A 23,248-nucleotide genomic window follows, 5' to 3' on the forward strand; every position below is an offset into this window, starting at 1 on the left:
TATATATATAATTTTTCCCTTTATATTTTAAGATAGCACTGGAAATTACTCAAAATGGGAAATTGCCTGACTCCATCATAAGACTGGATACTCTAAGAACTCCAGTACTCTGCTTTCATCCCAACATTTATAATCTGTACCTTAATTTTCTCCAAATCTGTTGTCTACGACAGGGCTGTTTCTTTCACCTCCTGGAACAGTGCTTGTCAAACCTTAGCATTTAAAAAGTTGTTTGATGCCCCTTGTAAAGGAGACTTACTGGACACAATGGAAACTGCATCTGCAATTTCTTTCATGCCCCCGGTGCAGTTACTTCCTCTACACCTGTCAGCCACAGCATCACACTACTTCTGTCAAAGCCCTTTCTTCCTTAGATGCTCTGATCTCCCTGTTACCTGGGACTAAACACGTGGATTTAACTTTCAAAAGTTTGATCTACTTGTTTGCTGTATTTCTGGTCCATGTTCTTCTGTGCATGTCACATTTTGCCTTCAAGTTTCCCGTTGAAATCAAACTAATCCTGTCAAGATCCTGCTCAACAACCATTCCTTCAGATGAAATCTTCCTTGGCCTTTCACATGCACAGTGAGCACTTGCTTTGCCATTATTTGGACACTTACATGCCATCCCTTTTAACGCAACCATCTCCTGTGGAGGCTTTATCTCCTCCACACAACAGCTTATGTTTCTGGACAACAGGAATCATGGGTATCTCTCAGTACAGCGGTAATTATTCACAAAAATTTGCTAGTAATTGCATATTGAGCCCAGGTGCACCCTTTTTTATTTTTTCAGACAGGGTTTTGCTAAGTTGCCCAGGTAAGACTCAAACTTGCCATCCTACTGCCTCGGCCTCCTTCAGTTCTGGGATTAAAGGTGTGTGCCACCATGTCTGACCAATTATTCAAAGTTTTTCTCCAATCAGATTTTATTGGTACCTTTTAGGTATACATAATGATAACATTCATTATACAGAAGCTGCACCTGCACATGACATAACCCATTTTTTTCCATTGACCTACCCCCACCCCTTTTCCTCCTCCCCTCCCTATCTACAAAAGCTTTGTTTCCACTTTTTTTTTTTTTTTTTTTTTTTTTTGAGACAGGATCTTGCTTTGTAGTTCAGGCTGGCCTTGAGCTCACTTTATAGCCCAGGCTGGTTTTGAACTTGCAATGATCCTCCTGCCTAAGCCTCCCAAGTGGTGGGACTATAGGAGTGCGCGACCATGCTTAGCTTTTTTTGTTTTTTGAGACAGTGTCTTGCTATGTAATTCAGTCTGGCCTTGGGCTCACTTTGTAACCCAGGCTGGCTTCAAACTTGTGCCAATCCTCCTGCCTCAACTTCCCAAGTGCTGGGATTACAGGTGTGCACCACTATGTCTGGCATCTTTTTTTAAAAGTAATAAATCATGCCATTAAAATGCAGATGCAAATATAGCATTTGGGCTTTAAAATTACAAAAACATGATTAATCATTAGTTGAAGATAGTTCTCTGTAGAGAATATAAATAGGGGAGATAGATTAGTTAATAGGTGTAAATAAGAATAGTTTTACTTGTGGCAAAGTACTATTAAAAGGTTCAGCATGTCATTATTACATTTTCCCAAGGTACCATTCTGTCATCTATCTTCCCTATCTATCATCTATCTATTATCATCATTTGGGGTGCTAAGGATCAGGGCTTCACACATGCTAGGTGATCACTATTACCCTTCAGCTACATGCCCACCCCTGTCATCATCCTGAGATCACAGTCCTGTAGAGAATTACAATGGTGTCCTGCGACACTGTTGCAGATTGTAATGTTAGGTACATGAGTCATAAGGAAAGAGACACTGGAAATGTTATCCCCCAAATAAGATGACAGCAGGGCCTCATTTTTTTTCCCAGCAAATATTCCCTGGGCATCTGGATAGAGCAACTCAGCACCCTTTTGAACATGCTTGTCCCACAGAGGGATGCAGAGTCCTGCTGCAGGTCACGGACCCAATACATAAAATTAATTTGAAAAAAAAATCAACGAAGGTGTTGAGCTGGGCATTGTGGAGCATTTGGTAGACCAAGCTCTCTGGGAGGCTAAGGTAGCAGGATTATGAATTTGAGCCCAGCCTGGGTAATTTCATGAGACCTTCTCTCAAAATAAAAAATTAAGAAAGGTGTGGCAGTGTGGCTCAGTGTGAAGACCCTGGGTTCAAACCCTAGTGCTACAGTTAACACTGTCCCCCCAACAAACTCAAAATTTGTTGGAGCTGGGTGTGATGGACTCTCTCACAGCCTCAGCTACTTGGGAAATTAAGGCAGGAAATTTGCTCGAGTGCCAGGAATTTGGGACCAAGGGGAAAAAAGTGAGAAAGGAAGATGGCCTTCTGAAAACACAAAGAAAGAAACAAGAAAGGCTTCTAAAAACATGAAGAGCTAAGCAGAAAGATTAAGGACAGCCACAATCTTAGATGAATAGAAATAGTTAGTAGAGTATCTACTAGCCTTTTAGCACCCTTAAACGATTTCAGGCATGCTCCTGGCCACTCTGTGGCTACTCTATTTTCAGTTTTTGAAAGCTGTTTTTTGCCGCAAAGCTTGAAAGCTCTGGTTCAAAGTACAACGGAAAATGTGTTAGGAACTGAGGCTTTCAGCAAGGTATTTAATTTCTCGGATCTTTAGTTTCTTTACTTATAAAAGGGAGAGAATATATTTTGTAGGATTCTTGTGAGAATTATAAACTATTGTTTTGGTTTGGATCTGAAACGGTCTCCAAAACTTGTGTTACTCAGCGCTTATTCTCCAAAGTAACAATGTTCAAAGAGGGTGGGGGTGGGAAGGGGATTAGATCCAGAGGGTGCTAAACTCATCACAGGGTCACTGACAAGGCCATGGCAGGATGAGCTATTAGGAGTAAAGCCTAGCTGAAGGAAGTCAGTCACTGGTGGCTGCCTCAGAAGGGCGTATCTTGTTCCGGCCCTTTCCATTTTGGTTCTCTTGCTCACTACTTTGCTGTCCTCAGGGAGCAACCTTCCTCTGCTCTGCCTTTCCCCTATGATGTTCTTCACCCCAGATCCACAGCATTGCAAACAGCTAACAGTGGACTTCAACCTCTGAAACAATGAGCCAAGAGAAATCATTCTTCTCTTCAAGTTGACTTTCTCAGGTATTCTGTCACAGCCACAGAAAGCTAATAAAGTAACTAACAGTGCCCAGCACATTTTGTAGATGTCACAAAGTAGCAACTATTATTCTAACTTCAGCTGATTTACAAAAAACGTTATCTTGAGTTATCAAAGTTATATTGCACAGATCATTTACTATTCTACTGAAAAATACCTAAAATAGATACCAGCAATAAATTTCTGGAGACCTTATAAAGTAAAGAAAATACAATTACCATTGTCATTAATATGATCTTTAATAAATGGAATAATGCACCATTTTACAGCAAGCCTTTTTAAACCTAAAGAACCGTCTTAAAATCTCCTCCAATCTCTCTGTATCAATACAATCTTTTTATTTAGGTTTATATATATCAAAGCATTTACTTACACTTATTCATAGAAAACTCTTTAGTGGCTTAATGTCAGCTTTCATAGTGGCATCCATAGATAATACAAAAGAAAAGTGATTTGCTTTATTTCATACTCACACTGATCCATCAAACACAACTTATACAGCATAGCAAGGTCTTAGACAGCTTATACAAAAGCAAAATAACTGAAAGTAATTATTCATAAATTCATATATGATACTCTATTTTTAATGTTAAGAGCAAAACACACCAACAAAAGATACCCGTTAACAAGAAAGAGGGTTCTGAGGAAGTGCCAATTTCAGCCTTTATTTTCCAGAAAAGCATCCTCAGAAATGAATACTCTGTACTTCTGTTTCTCCTGTCCATTCAAAAAGCATGGCAGCTACACATCTCCATGTTTCAGCTACTACAATACCCTAAGAGTTAGTGTATTTTACAATTACCCACATATGTTCACTTGAAAAACTGTCAACAGAAAACAAAGGATGATTCCAGCTTACACACTTACACAATATAATGTCTATGGAAATGAAAAAAGCCATACAAAAATCATTTAAATAAATAAATGTGACCAGAAAAAGAAAAGCCACAGCAATCAAGCAATTTAATGTTAAATTACAGCCTATTTTTGAACTGCATCTTTTAAGAATTTAGTATTTTTGTTTTTTTTTTTTTTTTTTTTACTGGTAAGCTTCTTTAAAATTGTTTCTTTTACATACTTAAGAAGATTGGTAACAAAGAGGACAGCCTGAGACAAGAGACTGATTACACATAACTTCACTGCTAAGATTTAAATATACAACATACCAGTTGAGAAATTGAGCTTGTCTGGTTCAAAAAATTCTGTTTGGGCCTGACAATGGGATACACAGGTTACCACAGATTACCTTCACAAAATTGTCCATGCCATTACTAAAGCCATAAACTCATTAGTTCACTTTTAGAAGATTTGTAATGTTAAATTGCCTCTTAGGAAAGATTTTCTCAGAGGAATTACTTTGCTATGTTCTTATCAAAAAAAAAAAAAAAAAAACAACAAAGTGAAATGATTTGTCTTATCTTTCACAGCCATTTAACTGAAGAACAAGGTTTTAAGCTGGTGTTTCAGCTCTTAAGGCCTGAATTTGCTGTACCAAATAGCCAATCAGTGGAATGATCCCTTTTGTTCAGTAATTACAGAACTGGGTGAGTTTCTATGATCAATGAAATTGATATTATTTCTGTATGAATTAAGTCAAATAAGATGAAACATTAAATGAACTGCACAACAAACATTTTTTTTTTTCAAGCATTTTAAATACTCAACTGGACCTAATGGCTTTTTTGTACTAATTGAACTTTTTCAGTGTACCAAGGGGTAAGGCCCTGAGTTTTTAAGTAATATTATGTGTGATTCTGAGAAACACAAATGTTTCTGAAATCTAAAGTACAAATAAAATGGAAAACCCAATGTGTATCAAAAATAAAACAAATTGTAATTTCAAGTACTCTAATTTTGTTATAAATTCAACAAAGCTGAGTGTGGTAGCGAACGCGTGTAATCCCAGCACTCTGAGAGGCTGAGGCAGGGGGACTGCAAGTTTGAGCCCAGCCTGAGGCTGGGGATGTAGCTCAGTGCAGAGACCCTGAGTTCAACCCCCAGTACTATCAAAAGAAAAAACTTAAGTCATACGCTGGACACCTTAATGAAATGACTGAGCTCTGAAGATTCCTTCTCTCCTACCCTTACTTTAATTGGGCCTCAAATTGAGTTTTAAAAACAAATGTGTATGTTTATAATATTTAATAGTAACATCACAAATACTGTATCACAGCAATAATGAAATTGGAATTTTTAAAGATACAATAGATTTTGGGAATAATTTTAATTTACAGCATAAATCCTTAAGTATTTATGTTCAAATGCATCTTCCATGAGACAAATTTCTAAATTTTTCTATGCACACACTCGACTTTACTCAAGTCACTTACTCCAGTCTATGTTGCAAAACAACGGTATTTCAAAAGTGGTCCTCAAAAAGTTCATAGACAATACCTGATGTCTGTAGGGTTTATTTTTGGAAGTTAATTTTGCATTTAGTGTTTAATACAATATTTGATATAAAACATGTAAAACGTGGCTCAATCGTAACACTAAGCTTGCTGCAATATAGGCTAAACAATTTTAATAGCAAAATGTTACACAATTCTGTATGAATGGCTTTTTAGGTACAGCTAATGAAAATATAAAATCATAAAACTCCACAACAGAGAATGTTAGATAATACAAAAATTAAGTGCCAATTTCCTGGTGGTCTGATGGTTGAATTCAACGTCAAATGACAACATATTAACTCTCAATTATATCAAAGCAATGAAATATTACTTAACTAGAGTATTAAATGTAAATAAAGTCATTAAAATAGGACCAATGAGAAAAAACTAAAAGAATTGAGACTTTTTTTTTCTCAAAGAACTGAGATTTAGATGTTAACTGAGGAGTCTGAAGCATACTAGAATAACAATATTGGGGAGGATGAGCAACTGTTCTTTTTTTCCTACTGGATTAGAGAAATGGATTTAAAGCTAAAACCAGGAGGCAGAACAGAAATGCAGACAAGTTCCCTCACACACGGACTACAAGTCAGATAGCGGAGGGACAGAATGAGGTGATTTAAGGAGAGGAATGGGTAGGTGCACTACAGCATGCTGTGAGTTCCACTTTTCCTGTATGTTAATTTGAAAACTTACAGAAAAGCTTTCTTTTGATAACTTTTGTGTTAACAGCTCAATGATTATTGGATTCACTTAATCATGAGCTTATTTAGGAGAGTTTAATGTAAGGTAGCTGTGGACAAAGTTTGCATAGTTCACACCCTAAAAGCTAAAATGCAATTTTATATGCTGAAAAGAATACTGCCAGTCAAGGGAATGAATATGTAGAAATATCCCAGTCTGAAAGAGATTCCTAAATGTGGGAATATGACACAATTTCTAGAACAATCTAGATAATCAACTAACGTGTACACAGATTCTAACTTTAGCTGGTAAGATAAATTAATATATAAAGCAATCTATGAATAACTTTGTAATAACCTCCAAAAAACTAGGAGTAAGTTCAACATAAATTTATAAAATATGGTATAGAATACAATTTAATGTCAAGTTCTAGGAGCTAAACAATCTCTGATGAATATTTATGCCCATAAATATGAAAAGAGGAAACAAAGTTTACTGAAATATTTCTCCGTTTTAAATAACTTTTAAGAAAGAGTTACAGAGACTAGAAAATTCACCATAGTAGCTAGGGCCTACCAGGTATTCCATTTTCAAGACAAACTTAAAAATATTTTACATAAAAATATCTGCCAAATTTCATGACAATTCCCACTGAAACATATACTTGAGTACAGTACTCCTTTCTATTTTCACATTCAGAACATACATTTTCTAGAATAAGTAGATGCTTGTAAGGAAGTTACTCTAAACTAAACTGCTTTACACACAAGACGTCCTCTGTTCCTTCCTATATTCTACTCTAGTTGCCTGGAACAGCAAATTTTCTAAAGTCACTCAAAGCAGTTGTAATCAAAGGATGGATGAGACTGATGTTAAATTAATTATTCCAAATCTAGTATGAGATAAATTTAGGAAAAAGTCTCTGTTCCCATAGCTACCTTTACTTTTCCCTTAAATTTACTTTACCTTTAGCTCTGCAATATAAGAATGCTATGGTTTTAGTGAAATTATTTTAAGATTCATGATGGCATATGCAGGATCAAATTTGATCTTGAATTAGTAATTTCTTAAGCAGCAATGAGCATAGACATGTCTATACATTTTATGTTTGCCTAACTGCTAAAGTTATTATAGTATCTGGTTTGGGAGGCACACCCAGATTAAAACCCCAGCTTTGCCTCTTAGTAGATTTGAACCTGGGACAAATTATGTACCTAATTACTTTTTTGTTTCCTCATCTGTAAAACAGGAATAGCAACATCATCTTCATCTAGCTGTTGTGAGGATGTAGGTATATCCTAGCATTTAGTATGTTCCTTCTCATAACTTTCTACACAAAGTGTATTTTTTTCAATTACGCATTTAGAAAAAGTTTTTAGGATTTACATGTGCATTACTTTAGTCTACATGTAATTCAAACCAAGTTATTTCAATGACTTAATTCTGACATTGTTAAGGGAACTACTAATAAGACTGCCTAGGGCTGGGGATACAGCTCAGTGGCACAGTGCATGCCTGGCAAGCACGAGGCCCTGAGTTAGATTCCCGGTACCAAAAGAAAAAGGGGAAAAAAAAAAAAAAAAAAAGACTGCCTATTATCGTGCTTTTAAGGTCCTTACTATACAGTGGAATAAATTTTAGTATTTGCTTATTGAATACCCTTTTACTCAAAGGACCAAATTCTCTGACATGCAAAATTTTTTGATTTCATTTGAATATCAGCTTTCAAACAGATGAATAAAGTTAGCAATTCATTTGAGTCATTAGTCACTTAAAGTGATTTCACTTGCTTATATAATACAGATTCTAAAAAATTTGATATATAATATAATCTAAGACTTAGTAAAATAATCTGCACTTTCTACTTTTCCTACTCTTTCAAGAGTCTATTAAAACAACTGGGGAAAACTGTTTTAAACATGTCTGCATGAAATCTGAAAACATACAGAGTTCTTTTATTGTAGGATATTAATTTTTATTTATTTACTTATCTTTTTTTTGAGACAAGGTCTTGCTATGCAGTTCAGGATGGCCTCGAACTCAGTGATCCTCCTGCCTCAGCCTCCCAAGTGCTGGGATAACAGGCATGCACCACCACGCCCAGCTTAGGATATTGATTTTTAAAAAGAATTTTATTATTAAATGTTAAAATGTTGGAAAATTTACGATCAACTGGCCCAAATACAAAGTATATTAGAATATCATGCCTATTCTGACAGGAAGAGATGACTTAGCCTCAAATGATCACTTATTCTCAATGCTGCAAGTAGGAGATGAAACTATTTTTATTCAAAGTTGTCCCAGAAATGTTTGAAAATAGTATCTTGAAATGTGTTTGAAAAAGAGCTAAGTGATTATTTACTGGGAAAGATATGATAGTTTGTTACACAGATAAAAGTAATTATATGAAAAAAAGGATATGCCAAGAGACTAAAACATATGTTAAGGGCCTGAATCAAGAGAGGGGCCAGTAAAGCATAAAAGGTAGAAACCCTGGGCAACAGTACGATGATCTTAATTCTATGCATTGAGAACTGTGTTCAGCAATGCAGCCGCAAAATGGAAGTACTGTAACATCTAACTCATAAGGTCATGGCAGATGGCAAATAACAGAAGCCGTATATACAAAAAGGTCATAAATATTTTGGACAGAAATTGAAAAAGGTAGTCTGTGTTAAGCTACAGACAGAGGAACAGATGAAAAAGTACTGTTCAGGAAATAATCCAAATCAGCAAATTGGGGGTTTGTTTTCCTCTTAATTTGCACTCCCCCAAAAAATCTTACAACTTAGACTAGTTCTAAGTTAATGTCTAGTAAGTACTCAGAATCTGAAAATAAGATCACGTTTGAAAACTGATACTTTGTTTAGAGAAAATTCCCCTGAAAGAAAGTGCTTTATTTAAAAAAAAAATACAGAGGCTGATGTTTTAGAGAAGATTACAAGTAATGAAAGAAGTAAAGGAAAACTTTAAAAAAAAACAGGATGATTTCAAGGACATGTTATCACTAAAAGGTACACTCTAGAGAAATATAAATAATAAATGCTTTTACATGTCAAAGATCATGTAAGAAACTGGCAAAAGGAGAAATTCTGAAACAGGATAGCAAAGAAATATGGTTTTGCAAAGAAATCTCAGTTTGCTCAGAAAGGTAAATTTGGCAGCAACCTTCCCCCAGAGATGTGCGTGCAGCTGGATGATTTTTCCAGTGTTTCAGGTCATGGGAAGAAGAATCATTTTCAGGTAAACTCACCAGGCTTTGCTTGAGGACAAAAGAAGTCAGTACAGGTTTAAGACTATGAATTACTTTTAAAGTTGTAAGAGGAAATGTAATTTTATTTGCATCAAAAATGACCTTTTTAGAGAATGAAAGTTATGACCCTATATTATCTTAACCATAAACTTTAAAATTTCATGTTAAGTTTAGCTCTACAAGTTTTCTGATGAAAATGTACTCCTTAAATAAATGAATATGGGACATAAACATACACAGAAAAATAAAAATAAAATGGAAAAAACTAACATTTGATTTCCTGTATTTTGTTCTATGCTCTCTTATGAACTTGCAACCAGAACCATATATGCTTATTAAAATGCCTGGAAGGAAATATTTCAGATTTGGAAGGTTAAATGAAACGGCATTTCAGAATGGGTTTTGGTAGTTCCTTCTTCAGAGCCCTTTGAGACAATGATTCTACATGCTCCATAAGGAGAAAGAAAGCAGAAACTGGATAGCTGCTTTCTCCCGTGCAAAATTCACTGTCATACAACTGATCTATAAAACGTATAGGCGATGGCAGAAAAAAATGTTTGTATTATGGAAGAATGGGAGAGAAACATGATTATATTATGGAAGAATGTGTGCCCTGTTAGGAAGAGAGCTTACAAGAAAGCTTATCTGTGATCTATAGACTATTGCACATTCAAACAAAATACAAGCGAAAAGAATGTCCAACAGGTGATAGGTGTGAAAATGAACAAACCAGCTTGTGCCCAGAAATAAAACATGGATACTAGACACCACTGCAGTCAAACCTGTCTTAATTTGCTTGTTTTAATGACCTTTAGAAAATGGTCCAAACTGATTATCAGCAATACACTGTTTCTGCTTTTTTTCTTAAAAAAATATTTTGAGACCACTTTTGATACACATACACACACACGTAATTCTGTGGTCATAGCAGACAAATACAATTTTAGCGAGACTAGACAAAAAGTGCAAAACTTAAAAAACATTTAAAAATATGGAAGCATAAGCTAAATTTTTCTGCATAGCTGAAATCTATTTAAAGCAAGTCCTTGTTGCAGGTATGGGAAGGGTTGCTGACAGGAAGATAAAGCAGTTTTTAAAAAAATGTCTTCTGCATGTTTAAATGATGCAAAAAATAATTTTACTCCATAAGCTTGAAAACATTTCACAGACAATTCATTCCTATATCTTTAGACACCATGGTTGTGGCAGTGCCTCCGTCTGCAAGGTAAACAGCGGTGCTAGACTTGGAAGGAATAACCCGATCACTGCTATTGTTGTTGACCTCACAGTCCAGGGGTTCAGTGGAGATGACCCAAGTGGAGGGGCGCCACCGCTTCAGAGAGTAGGGAGTTTTCACACGTTTCTTGATCTTTTCACCTGATCCTGACTTGCCATCCTGTGTTGACTCACCTACCAAAGATAAAAGTACAGTAAAATGAACTACATATAAAAAATATTAAGAAGTAAAAGCTTGGGGTTGATTTCCAAGAACAGTGTAACCAGTATGTGCGGAAGATACTGCTAGACATTTCTGAAAGTCATGATGCCAGGCAATGTTTTTCTAGGCAAAGCTTAATCACTTAAAATATTCTGAAGATTCTTTAAGCCAAATATTTTTATGACTGACTAACTTATACTATAGGGCAAGGAACAGAATATAGAAAAGACACAAGTAGATATTCCAACTTGGTAAAAATACACTTAGTCCACTAGTGGTCAGAGTGGATCAGGTTAAAGGCACCCAGCATATGATATTTTTCAGAAGAATGGCAGAAATATTAGGGAATAAATTTTTCAGTAATTCCCTCTTTATATACCCAATGAGATATTTTACTGAAACAGACAGATGCAATAAGGGTATGTTAAATGGTCTATAATACAAGCCCCTCAAGGAAGGGCCTACAATTACTGATAATTTTCAAGACCTGTATCCTTCCATCAGTCCACTGTGTGGTCTATGACAGTCATAAAATATGACTGTCAATTTAAAAGAAACCAGTCGGGTGTGGTGGTACATGCCTGTAATCCCTGCACTAGAGAGGCCGAGGCAGGAGGATCTTTTTGAGTTTAAGACCAGCCTAGGCTACAAAGTGAGCTCAAGGCCAGCCTGAACTGCATAGCCAGACCCTTCCTCAAAAAGACAAAAACATTTAAAAGAAACCATTCCGTAGCATAATGACTGTAAGAGATTTGGGGCAGCTCTCTTGTATTCTGTTGCCATGCCTTTAGGGCAAGAAGCCAAGCATCACCTTACTTGTTTAAAACTGCCTTAAGGCCCACAATACAATACCATAAGTACACGAGAGATTCAATATATAACTTTTGAAAAAGATGGCACCAAAACACCGAAAGCAATTGCACAATTTCCTTATAGAGGGTCGGGGATATAGCTCAGTGGCACAGCGCCTTCCTGGCAAGTGTGACATCATGAGTTCAATTCCTGGTACCAAAAACCAAAAACACAGAAAACAGTTATCCTTATTGTGGACTTCTCTGAACTATGAAGATTTATTCAGGTTAAAATCTAAAGATGTAAGACATTCACATACATAAATGGTTTCAAAAGTTGTAGTGTCACAATATTACTTGGAGCTCTGATGTATTTGGTGAGTATTTACTGAATCTCATCTATTCACAGAAAGTATGTGAACTGCATTATAAAGGAGCAGTCACATAAAGCACATATTAAACTGGTAATTCTTCTGTCTGTGACACTGACCTTTTAATTACTGATGACAAAAAGCTGTTTTTTTCTTCATAATAGTCTAATTACTTTTGAGACCTAAACAAATGGCTTAATTTATTTCTAAAAGTAGTAAAGGTAAACAATCACCAGCTGAAACCCAATCTGAGTCTATGTAGTGATTTAAGTAGTCCCCAAGGACGTGTAGGAGTAACTCCACTTACTCTGAACACTGCAGCCATCTAGGACACTGGTGGCTGAAAGATCCAGAGAATTGGGCCTCTGTGCTCTTCTGGGCTTTGATGGCCCAGGATCTGCCACTGTGCTTGAAACACCCTGTGTAAGAACATCTTGTTCGGAACCTGGATTGCTGTTGTTGTTATTAGAATTAGTTCGGCCACCTTCTAGTGGCCGTTCCCTCCTGTCCATGAGACGATCCAGAACACCTTCATCATGGCCAGCTTGCTGTTCACGTCGCAGTAAAGGTTCATGCTCATCAGGACTGGAATTAATATTTAGCCGGGTGTCCTCACCAATAAACTGATTCTGCAGCATTTCTTGGGCCCTGTGTGCCACTATGTTGGCTGTCTGGCCAGATGGGACTGCCCCATTGGCATACTGGGTGGCAGTGTGAGAGTTAACAGTGTGGTTTCTACCTGCTACACCATTCATGGTGACTGTTACCACGTGAGGTTCTGCTGCGTTGATTGTATTCATCTTGGCAACTCCAGTTTCTACTTGTTTCAAGTTTGATTTGTGCTTACTGCCAAATTTGAGTCGGGGCTCCTTTGTTGAATTTTTGGTGTTCAAAGGCAAACTAGTAGGTCTCTTAGGAAGGTTCTGTTGCTTAGGGAGAGGATAGATCTGAGTGGGTGGAACATCAGGAATTAAGCACGCTTGCCCATTGGCAGCCTGTGTGAAATCCTGTTGTCCAGTCACTTCTACTGCAAGCTTTATGAGTGGGTACAGCAAGCTGGAACTGGTGCTGCTCAGTGGATCTGGCCCACTGAACTGTTTAAGAGAATGCTCCATGAGGTTCTCATCAGAGCTTTCCTTGAGGTTCTTATCAACTTCTTTTGGGTCTAGCTTATTGGTCTCCAAGTCTTCTTCTGTCAGCTGCAAGCAGACAGGGGTTGGACCAATTGACTGTGCAACATTTGTGGCATGCAGATTTGTTTCATCTGGGTATGGCAACTCAGATATAGTGGTCATGCCAGTACTTGGAGTGAGGCCAGTGGTGTTCGTGGTGGTTGTGTTGGTGGACAGGCTGGTGACACTTGTTTCAGGGCTGGGGATTCGAGCTTGTGCTTGCTGTCGTTCATAATTAATTGAGTTTCGGTTCTTTTCCCCTATTGTCAAAGGTGTGCTGGACATTGAATGCTCAGAGGAAATGTTCTTCACAATGCTATCAGTGTGATGGATAGAGTCTTCAATGTATGAGGACGAGGAATAATCTGGATAAGGGCCAATTTTTGGCACACGCCTATTATGTGACAGGTTGCTTAAAGAAAGAAAAAAGTGACATTGAGAATTTGGATTTAGGACAAAGTGTCTCTGCAAGTTTAACATCTCTGATTTCACAGTCTGAGCCATTTGTTATTTTACTCCTAACCTATTATTATTTTTGAAGTTACTTAAAAAGTCTAATAAAATAATCATGTATTAATAACTTGCTAAATTTAGACACAATTTGTAATCTCAGAAAAAGCCCAAATGCCCATCAACCCATAAATGGATATAGAAGATGTGGTTTTTTTTATACTCTGCCATGAAGAAGGATATGCTTGAGACATTTCTATGTAAATGGATGCACCTTGGGAACATACTCTTAAGTGAAATAAATCAAACACACATGTGTAAATATCACATTGTTTTTCTGGTGTGAGAAACTGAAAGGGTAAATAGGGAGCAAAATATCTAACAGACATTGTGAAATAGAAAGAAAATGTTCAAATGGGAAGGGGAACCGGGGGGAGGGATGAGTAAAGAAGGGAAAAATGGAAACAAAGCTTTTGTAAATAAGGAAGGGAAGAGTGGTTGATGGGAAGTTAGGAGAAAGGGTGGAAAAGAATCAAGATTTATCATGTAAGGTACAAATTCTCTATGATGAATGTGATCATTATGTATAACTAAAACGTACCAATAAAATTAATTATTTGAAAAAATATAAAGTAACTTGCTAATTCTAATCTTACTTGAAACAAGCCTACTGAAAAACTATGTAGATCTAGGTATGATTTTTATAGATACTCATTATTTTGGTTTAAAGGAGTTAATTTGAAAAACTCTCCTATAATTTTGTAACATCACAAATACACCTCTCTGACCTGTACACTAATACAGCCCGATGTTATGTTTGTGAGAGGGGCAGCCATGCATGTTTCTGTTGTACTCCCATAATCCTAGATCTACAGTGTCTACTCAACAAACAGAATCTACATTCCAATAGCTACATGGTAAAAGAACCTAACCTTTTAGGTTGCTCTGACATACCCCCCATTAAAAGGCACAGTAACTGGGTGCTGTGGTGCACGCCTTATAGGCCTAGTTATTTAAGAGGCTGAGGCAGGAGAATTTCGAGTTTGAGTCTAGATCAGGCAATTTTAGTGAGGGCCTGTCTCAAAATAAAGCTTTTTTAAAAAAGGGCCAGGGATGGAGCTTAGTGGCAGAGTGCTTGCCTGCACAAAGTGAGGGCTGTGTTCAATCCCCAGTGCATGTGTGGGTGCATGCTCAAGGCAAGGTGTAGCAATGTGTCTTTCAGGGGTTGTCTGAGGAATATCAGTGAAAGTCCCAGAGGTCCCAGGACCTAGGACAGTGATGGCGAACCTTTTAGAGTTTTCAATGCTACAAACAGCCTGCTGTGGCATGGTGTGCCACCACTGGCCTAGGATATGAACATAATGTGACAATGAGATACAAGATCCAAAATTCAGAACAGCTCTTCAGTTCAAGAGTTCTTCAGAGTCATGACTGCTCTTGGGGGTGGTGGTTCTTGTAATGTCTATAATTATTTAAAATCTCATCAAAGTAAAAACCAGCAATAGCTTTAACTAAGACACTCAAGGTAAAAACACTGGGAACCTTAACTACAGGGGTAATAGAACAGAAAAGCAGAAGCTGAGGAAGAGGGGCTCTAAAGACAGACTGATAAAGCTCTAAGGAGACTGGCAGGAAGGCAGAGAAGAAAAGGCAGTTACACAGCCATGAGAACAGGAAGCTGTGGAGGCATGGAGGTTAAGAGTCAACGAAATCAAACCTAGGATGAGAATGACTACGGAATAAACTATGATTTACTGGAAACTATTAACAGAGGCTGGAGATGAAAAGAAGCATGGCAGAGTAGAGCTAGATAGCACAGGAGGCAAAAAGTGGCCAGAGCAAGGGGGGAACATGCTTCCTGTACTATTAAGGAAAAGTTCAGAAGCATTTAAAGTAAAAGCTTTAGTTGCCTCTTAAGAGAGGTACAAACAGCATAACAGACAACATGGAAAATACAGAATGAAGAGAGATGGAAGCAAGAAGCTGTCCTCAAGTATTTGTAACATAAAAAAATTATTAAGTGTGATTAAAAAATACAGTGAATGTTCAAATTTTAAAAATGTATTACAGTAAAAGACATTTCTGTCATTCCTTCTCCTCAAAGTACTCCCCCTTGCTGCAGACACACTCATCCATCCTTCTTGCCACTTTATGAACAGTTCTAAATCTTCTTCCATGGCCGTCTTAGTTGCCCTGTTGTGGTTGCCTCAGTGTCTTGAATTCATTCAAAATGTTCATGTCATTTGGACTTTGGGGAAGAGGCGGAAGTTGCACTGTGCCTGATCCAGTGAGCAGGTGAAGAAGGACACACTGGCATGTTTTTTACAAGGCTGCCTTTCCCTTGGATAGCACTTAGCAGCACCATTCACTGTAGTTTTTAAAATCACACCTCACAAGGATACTTAGGAAAGGACTTCCAGAATGGTTTGAGAAAGTGCAAAGAATGATGAGGCAAGTGTGTCTGAAGTAAAGGAGGGTATTTTAAGGGGCATTAATGGCTATGTGTCTTTTATTGTAATGACTTTTTTTAAAATTTAAAGGTTCATTAGATATTTTGAACATGGCTCCTATATTTAGAATTGCTAGTCTTACTTCTTGGACTTGTTCATGTATAAGATTTAAAGAGTTTATAACTGAAGGTAATTCAATCTATTATAACTAGTACAAACAGTTCATAACAAACTGCTCTGAGAAAGGAGAATAGAAAATGGCAAAGAAACTGGGTTTAAAAATGAAGTATATTTTTATGTCAGTTTTCTCTGGTAACCCTTTCCTGGATGCCTTGAAATTTCTAAACATGTATTTGATAAACTGACAAATTTGCAGAAAGGCTTTCTAAATATGAAATAAAAAATAAGGGTGATCCAGTTTGAAGTCCTAAGAATTTTTTTAAAAACTGTTCTTTTTCAGAACCAAAAATTATAGTTCTAAGCAAAGGAAATGTTTTATAAAACAATGTTCAGGGTAGAGTGGAAAGATATTTTGAACTGCTTTAATGTAACAGTATTAGTAGTGTATTCTGTGAGAAATAGCTTTGGACAAGAAGTCTGGAAACTTTAGTGTACAGTGAAACAGTGACCAGATACATAGGCAAGTTCACAGTTCTATTTACACTTACTTAAAAGAAACCAGGGGAAGAAGAAAACAACAAAGTATGTTAGGTAATATATGTAGATATCTTACCTACTTTTTTGAACTATGAAAATATTTTACCATTATTATTGCAGGGAAGTTGAGGCAACAGAATAGACTAATCCTTTACTGTTAGACATAAAAAATAGACTCTGTCTTGCCCTCATACCAGAAGAATAGCAACACTGAAAGAAAAACTGTAAGTTTATATCATATTAGTTAATCATACTATCAGGTTGCTTTATGGTTTAAAAATATTTCTTCCCTCTTGTTCGGTCTCAGTTTCCAATGCAAGCTGCCAGATGGCAAACCCTCAGGGTCTTACCGCTCATTCTGCATAGCAGTAGTCATTGGATTGACCGTTGGGCTCACGGATTTGTTTCTTTCCCATATCATCATGAGCTCAGCCATCCTCTCCTCGGCGCACTGCGCAGTGAGCCGTGCCTCTGCATCTTGGTCCCAACAGTCTTCAATTGTCTCCTTGAGTGACCTCACTGCCTGTAACACAAAATACATGTAAAACAGTGTGACTTAAAAACAGTTATTGAGCTTTTTAGTTTATAATATGTGTTAAAAGAAAAATCATGCCTTTAAAAAAACTAGTATCTTAAGAAGCTACACTAATGCTGGGTATTGTGGTACATGCCCGTAACCCCGCAAGTTTAACTTAATTCTCTAAAGAATTATCCACAAAACTAAGCATCTATAATAATTTGCAGATGTTTCTTCAAAACCATAGGTTTACATTATCTTGGCTCTATTATGACAAGTAATATCCACTAAGTCGACTTAAGAGAACATTTGGAATTTGATGGAATTTTACTATTTAGCTACTTCTAGCTTCAAGTGAGCCTTTTCTCTTTACTAAATCAAGTGTGTTGCATTCCAACCTTAAAACTTAAAACAGTCCCATTCTGCAGTACTCCTATATATTAGCAATGAAAAATAGTTTTTCTTTTGGGAAAGTTGGTTTTAAACTCCCTTTTTAGAAGTCAGACTCTGGATACTCTGGTGGACCACCACTGGAAATCCCTTCAGACTTGTTTCTTGATTTGCTTTTATTAAACTTTAATGCTGGGCATGGTAGCACTCGCCTGTAATAACAGCACTCAGGAGGCTGAGGCAAGAGGATGCAAGTTCGAGACCATCCTGGTCTACAAAGTGAGCTCAAGGCCAGCCTGACTACATAGCGATATGCTGTCTCAAAAAGACAAAAAAAAAAAAAAAAAAAAAAGCTTTAAGCTTTTCGTCTGCTCTGACATTTATACATCTGTATGTTTAAAGCATTTATAAAAACATGGTTGTAAGCTGGCTGTGGTGGTGCAAGCCTGAAATCCCAGCACTCTGAGAGGCTGAAACAAGAGGATTCCCAGTTTGACCATCCTGGGCAATTTAGTGAGATACTGTGTCAAAACAAAAAATAAAAAGGACTGGAGATACATACAGCTCAGTGGTAGAGTGCCTCTAGGTTCAATCCCTAGGCTGTAGACTAGGGTTGTCAGATGTAGCAAACAGAAATATAGAACAGCAATATAAATTAGGTTTCAGATAAACAAATTTTTAGTATATGTATATGCCATGCAATACTTATCTGGGTGTTTTATCTGAGGAGAATATTTAGGTTAAAACCCTTGTTAGCAATCTTGGTGGTTTAAAATGTTTCCTAATAATTTGTGTTCTACAACACACAAATCCAAACTTTTAAACCTACAAGAAAATTAATAGGGCTGCAGTGTAGCTCAGGAATAGAATGCTTACTTAATATGCATGAGGCTCTGGGGAGGGGACAGGAGGGACAAGGAAGGAAGAGAGAAAGAAAGGAAAAAATATTCCTTCTGGATGCATGCTCATTTCATAATGGCCACTTTGGGCAGTAAAGACTGGATTGGAACGTCTCTCACAGCCAGGAGTAGGGGCACTCTGGTAAGCTAAGGCAAGTTTGCAAGTCAGATCCTAGCCTGGACAACTTCATTACTTAGCCCCCGCGTTGCAAAAGAACACTCTTATTAACGCTGGAGAACACAAAAAGCTCTGAACACAACCTGGGAAGACTGGAAGCAGAGGATCTTTCTGCTCAGCGGTAGCAGGAAGTGAAGGAACTATAGTATAAAAGACCCAGATAGACAGTAAAGAAAGATCACAACATAGAACCAATTTACATTTTTTAAATTAAGAGTTAGTCAATTTATTAAGAATTAGTGAGTTTGCTGGGCATGGTGGTGCACACATGTAATCCCAGCACTTGGGAAGCTTAGACAGGAAGCTTAGACAGGATCACCGTGAGTTTGAAGCCAGCCTGAACTACATAGTAAGACCCTGTCTTTAAAAAAAAAAAAAAAAAAAAAAAAGAAAATCAGTGATTTTGAAGATAGGGAAAATAAAATTATTCAGTCTGAGGAAGAACGCAAGAGAATGAGGAAAAAGTATCAGAGCCTAAAAGACTTGTGAGATACCATTAACTGTACCAACGATTTGGTATAATCATGAGGGGGAGCCAGCCTGGGGATTTTGGGAGACCCTGTCGTAAAATTTAAAAAAATAAAGAGGGCTAGTACTGTAGTTCGGTAGCTCCTGGGTTCAACTCCTAGGACTGCAAAAAAAAAAAAAAAGACAAAAAGAAAAAAAATTTAGAGAAATACAAAGGACCTAGAATACCCGGACATCTGTAACTGTTCCTGAAATTGAAAGAATCTAGAATAGTCAACTGTCTGTGAAAAGAACAAAGGTAGAGTACTACAATTATCCAATTTTAAGACCTTATATAACTCCAGTGCAATCAAGATGATGGTATTGGGATTAAGATATACATATAAAACAGGAACAGAGCAGAAATTTTAGAAATAGATCCACATGGACAAGGAGAACTCATTTTTGACAAAGAATTCGGTGGAGAAAGGACAGTCTAAAATAAATAGTGCTAAGGCAATGGATTATTGATATATAAACTGATAAACACTGATCTGTATAGGAGAAAACACTTAAAATATATCACAGACTTACACAACTGCCAGAAGAAAACACAGGAAAAACCATTATGACCTTGGATTATGGAAAGATGTCTTAAATATGATATCACATACATGATCTATAAAAGAAAAATACTGATAACTTGAACTTTGCAAAGACACTGTGAGAGCATGACAAGAAAAGCCACAGCCTAGTAGGAAATTTTTGCAAATTATATTACTTGATAAGGGATTTGTATCCAGAACACACACACAAAATAAAAACTTCATAAGAAAATAATCAATTTAAAAACAGGCAAGTTTTGAATAGACATGTCACCAAAGAAAAGAATGGCACATAGAATATGAAAATGTTTCATATTATTAGTCATTAAGGAAATGTAAATTAAAACATCTATGAAATACTATCACACCTATTAGAATGTCTAAAATTAAAAAGACTGGCCACTGCAAAGTGTGGAGGTGAAGATGTGGAGGAACTGGTACTTTCACATACTGCTGTAAATTTAAAATGATACAACCTGTTTGCAAAGCCATTTGCAAAGAGTTGGCAAATAGCATTTTCTTAAAAATAAAATTAAACATATACCTACCACCATCAGCCACTCTACACTTCGGTATTTATCCAAGAAACGTAATGTCTATACAAAGACTTATGTATGAATATCCATAACAGCTTAACTTATAACCCCAAACTAAAAACACAAGTTCTATTACCAAGTGAACAGATAAACAAATTGTAGCACGTCCACATAATGAAATACTACTTGGGAATTAAACGGATAAACTGTTGGGGCTGGAGGTACAGACTGGTGATAGAGCACCTGCCTGGCACGCGGGAAGCCCCAGGTTCAATCCCCAGTTAACAAGCCAAAACAACAAAAAAACCAACCCCAAAACAATGCCCCCAGGTCTGTTGATATGCATAACAATATGAACCTCAAAATATTTATGTTGGAAGACAAAAACAGTACATCTTTACAATCCCACGTGTATATAAACTAATCTGTAGACTTAGAAGACCAAGATTACCTAGGAATTAGTGAAGAATAGAGAAAAGTGAGAGAGAGGGCTTATGGGGGGCAGAAGAAAACTTCTGGGGACAGCTAGGCTGTTCACAGTCATGACTGGTGGTGATTTTATGCTGAAATTTAAATTATACAGCTCCATATGTATAGTTTATCAACCATACCTCTTTAAATGTTAAAAATTATTGAGCAAGTTGGGCATGGTGACACATGCCCATTATCCCAGCCCAGGGAGGCTGAGGCAGGAGGATAGCCTTGAGTTTGAGGCCAGCCTGGGCTACATAGTGAGTTCAAGGCCAGCCTAAACCACATAGTGAGACCCTGTCTCAAAAAAACCAACCAAACAAAAAAACTGTCAAGCAAAAATAAGAACAGAAAAATATATAAATATTTAGGAAAAAAAAATCAGGATAGGAAATGCTCTCAAAACAGATAAATAATGGTATCTTAACAAAAGAATCAGAGGAAATATCATTATTAACACTAAAAGACAAGAAAAAAAGGGGAGGAACCCCCAAGAACATTTACAGCTTTTCCTACCTAAAGGAAGGAAAATCCAAGTTGGGGCAGATCATGAAGCTGGCTTAATGGGTTTAAAACAACTCTATCTCCCCAAACCAAAAAACTCTATAAACTACAACAAATATTACCAGGATTTACAGTAGGTAGTGAGTTTACTACCTTACAACACTTTGTTGTGATGTAAACTTGTACCTTCCCTCCTTCAGACAAGGTCAAACTATGTTGTCAAGATGGCCTTGAACTCCTGGGCTCAGGAGATCCTCCTGCCTCTGTCTCGCACACAGCTGAGACTACAGGAACTTGTTTTGGGTTCAGCCAAGTATTTATGAATACAGGCGTGTAAAGAGGAAATGGGTGGAAAATGCTGGATTCTAGATTACACCAGAAGTCTGGAGACTTTTTTTTTTCAAGAAAAGGAAAATGGAAACATTTAAAAATATACAGTATATTTCAAAAGATGATTTAATGTGTAGAGAAAGAAAAGACCAGAATAAAAAATAATTGAGGATAAATGGCAAACTTTTATGTGAAAATATATTAAGATAAAGCCATAAAAGAGGCTATGCAGGGCTGGAATACAGCTCAGTGGTTCAGTACTTGCTCAACATGTGTAAGACCCTGGCTCTTCAATCCTCAGCAACACACACACACACAGCTGTGAAGAACTAGGTCCTAAGGATAAAAACAAACCAGACTCATGATTTTTGACAGGGGAAAGAGAACAAGTCAGCCCTCAGGAGAGACTAAGAAAGGGAGCGTGAAGAACATGAAGAATGGGAGTGTAGTTGGACAAACTATACTTGAACATTTATGTACGAGAAATGAAATATTTTTAAAAAGCCAGAATTGTTTGTCTTATTATTTTATAATATGTTTTAATCATGGGAATATAAGATGAAACCTTTATTTTTATTATTGAAATTGTACTAGTTTTAAAAAAAAAAGTGGAGAAACCTTACCATGAAAAGTCCTATTTACCTTTTTTTCTATTTATCTACTTCTATCCTTAGTCCTACTGTCATACATTTCGTAGCTACAATTTAAATCCCACAATGTAGTATAATTATTATTTAAATAACCAGAGGAGATAAAAATTGTTGGGAACATTTGGAAGGAGATATTTTAAGGCTATGCAATATCCTTTTCTTACTTTAAATTCACCCATAATTTTTACCTCATTAGTGAATCTTGCCTACAAAAATTACTACTGTGATGTTTTACTAAAGACTTTATTTAATATTATCCTTCTACATTTACTACTTGAAATTCCTTTTTTTGCTGGATAATTATTTACTAAAATTTTTAAAATGGAAAACACTCTTGTTTTGTAATTTAGCTGTATACCTTGTGAGAGCATATAGGCATAAGATAAAAATCTCTTTCAGATATATTTTGACCACCTTAAAGGTTCTGGTGTGATGAAAAGAGGTAAGTACATTAAATGCTTCTTTTCTTTGGTCTTTTTGAGACAAGGTCTCACTATGCAGTTCAGGCTGGCCTTGAGCTCACTTTGTAGCCTAGGCTGGCCTCGAACTCCAATGATCCTCCTCCCTCTGCCTCCTGAGAGCTGGGATTACAGGTGTGTGCCACCACGCACAGCTAAATGCTTCCTTTGAAGCCAGATAGTCCAAGACATAGAATGGATCTACACCCTGAAAATCTCATTGTAAATAGTAAATGTCACCAATAAAAATGCATTTAACGTACCTAATCTATTGACTATTACAGCTTAGCAAAAGAGTACTCTGTAGAAAATCCACTGTTTCCATTGTGATTGCATGGCTGACACCCATGCCTCACTGCTATTCCCCAACATCAAGAACCTCAGCACTCTGAGAGACAGAGACAGAGACAGAGACAGAGACAGAGAGAGAGAGAGAGAGAGA

At 36.8% G+C, this 23,248-nt stretch overlaps 1 protein-coding gene across 1 annotated transcript in view; it reads right to left on the reverse strand.

Annotated features, from left to right (window-relative positions):
- Positions 1-10,279: 10,279 nt before the first annotated feature.
- Positions 10,280-23,248, reverse strand: part of Bmpr2 (bone morphogenetic protein receptor, type II (serine/threonine kinase)) — a gene marked incomplete at its 5' end in the record, with an annotated part of 79,901 nt that continues 66,932 nt past the window's right edge. Inside the window, 3 exon segments of the mRNA XM_013520738.1 lie at positions 10,280-10,902; positions 12,400-13,676; positions 17,172-17,344. Coding sequence (XP_013376192.1) covers positions 10,655-10,902; positions 12,400-13,676; positions 17,172-17,344 — 1,698 coding nt within the window.

The sequence above is a fragment of the Chinchilla lanigera genome, unplaced genomic scaffold, assembly GCF_000276665.1.
Source record: "Chinchilla lanigera isolate Chin_1 unplaced genomic scaffold, ChiLan1.0 scaffold00056, whole genome shotgun sequence".
NCBI lineage: Eukaryota > Metazoa > Chordata > Mammalia > Rodentia > Chinchillidae > Chinchilla > Chinchilla lanigera.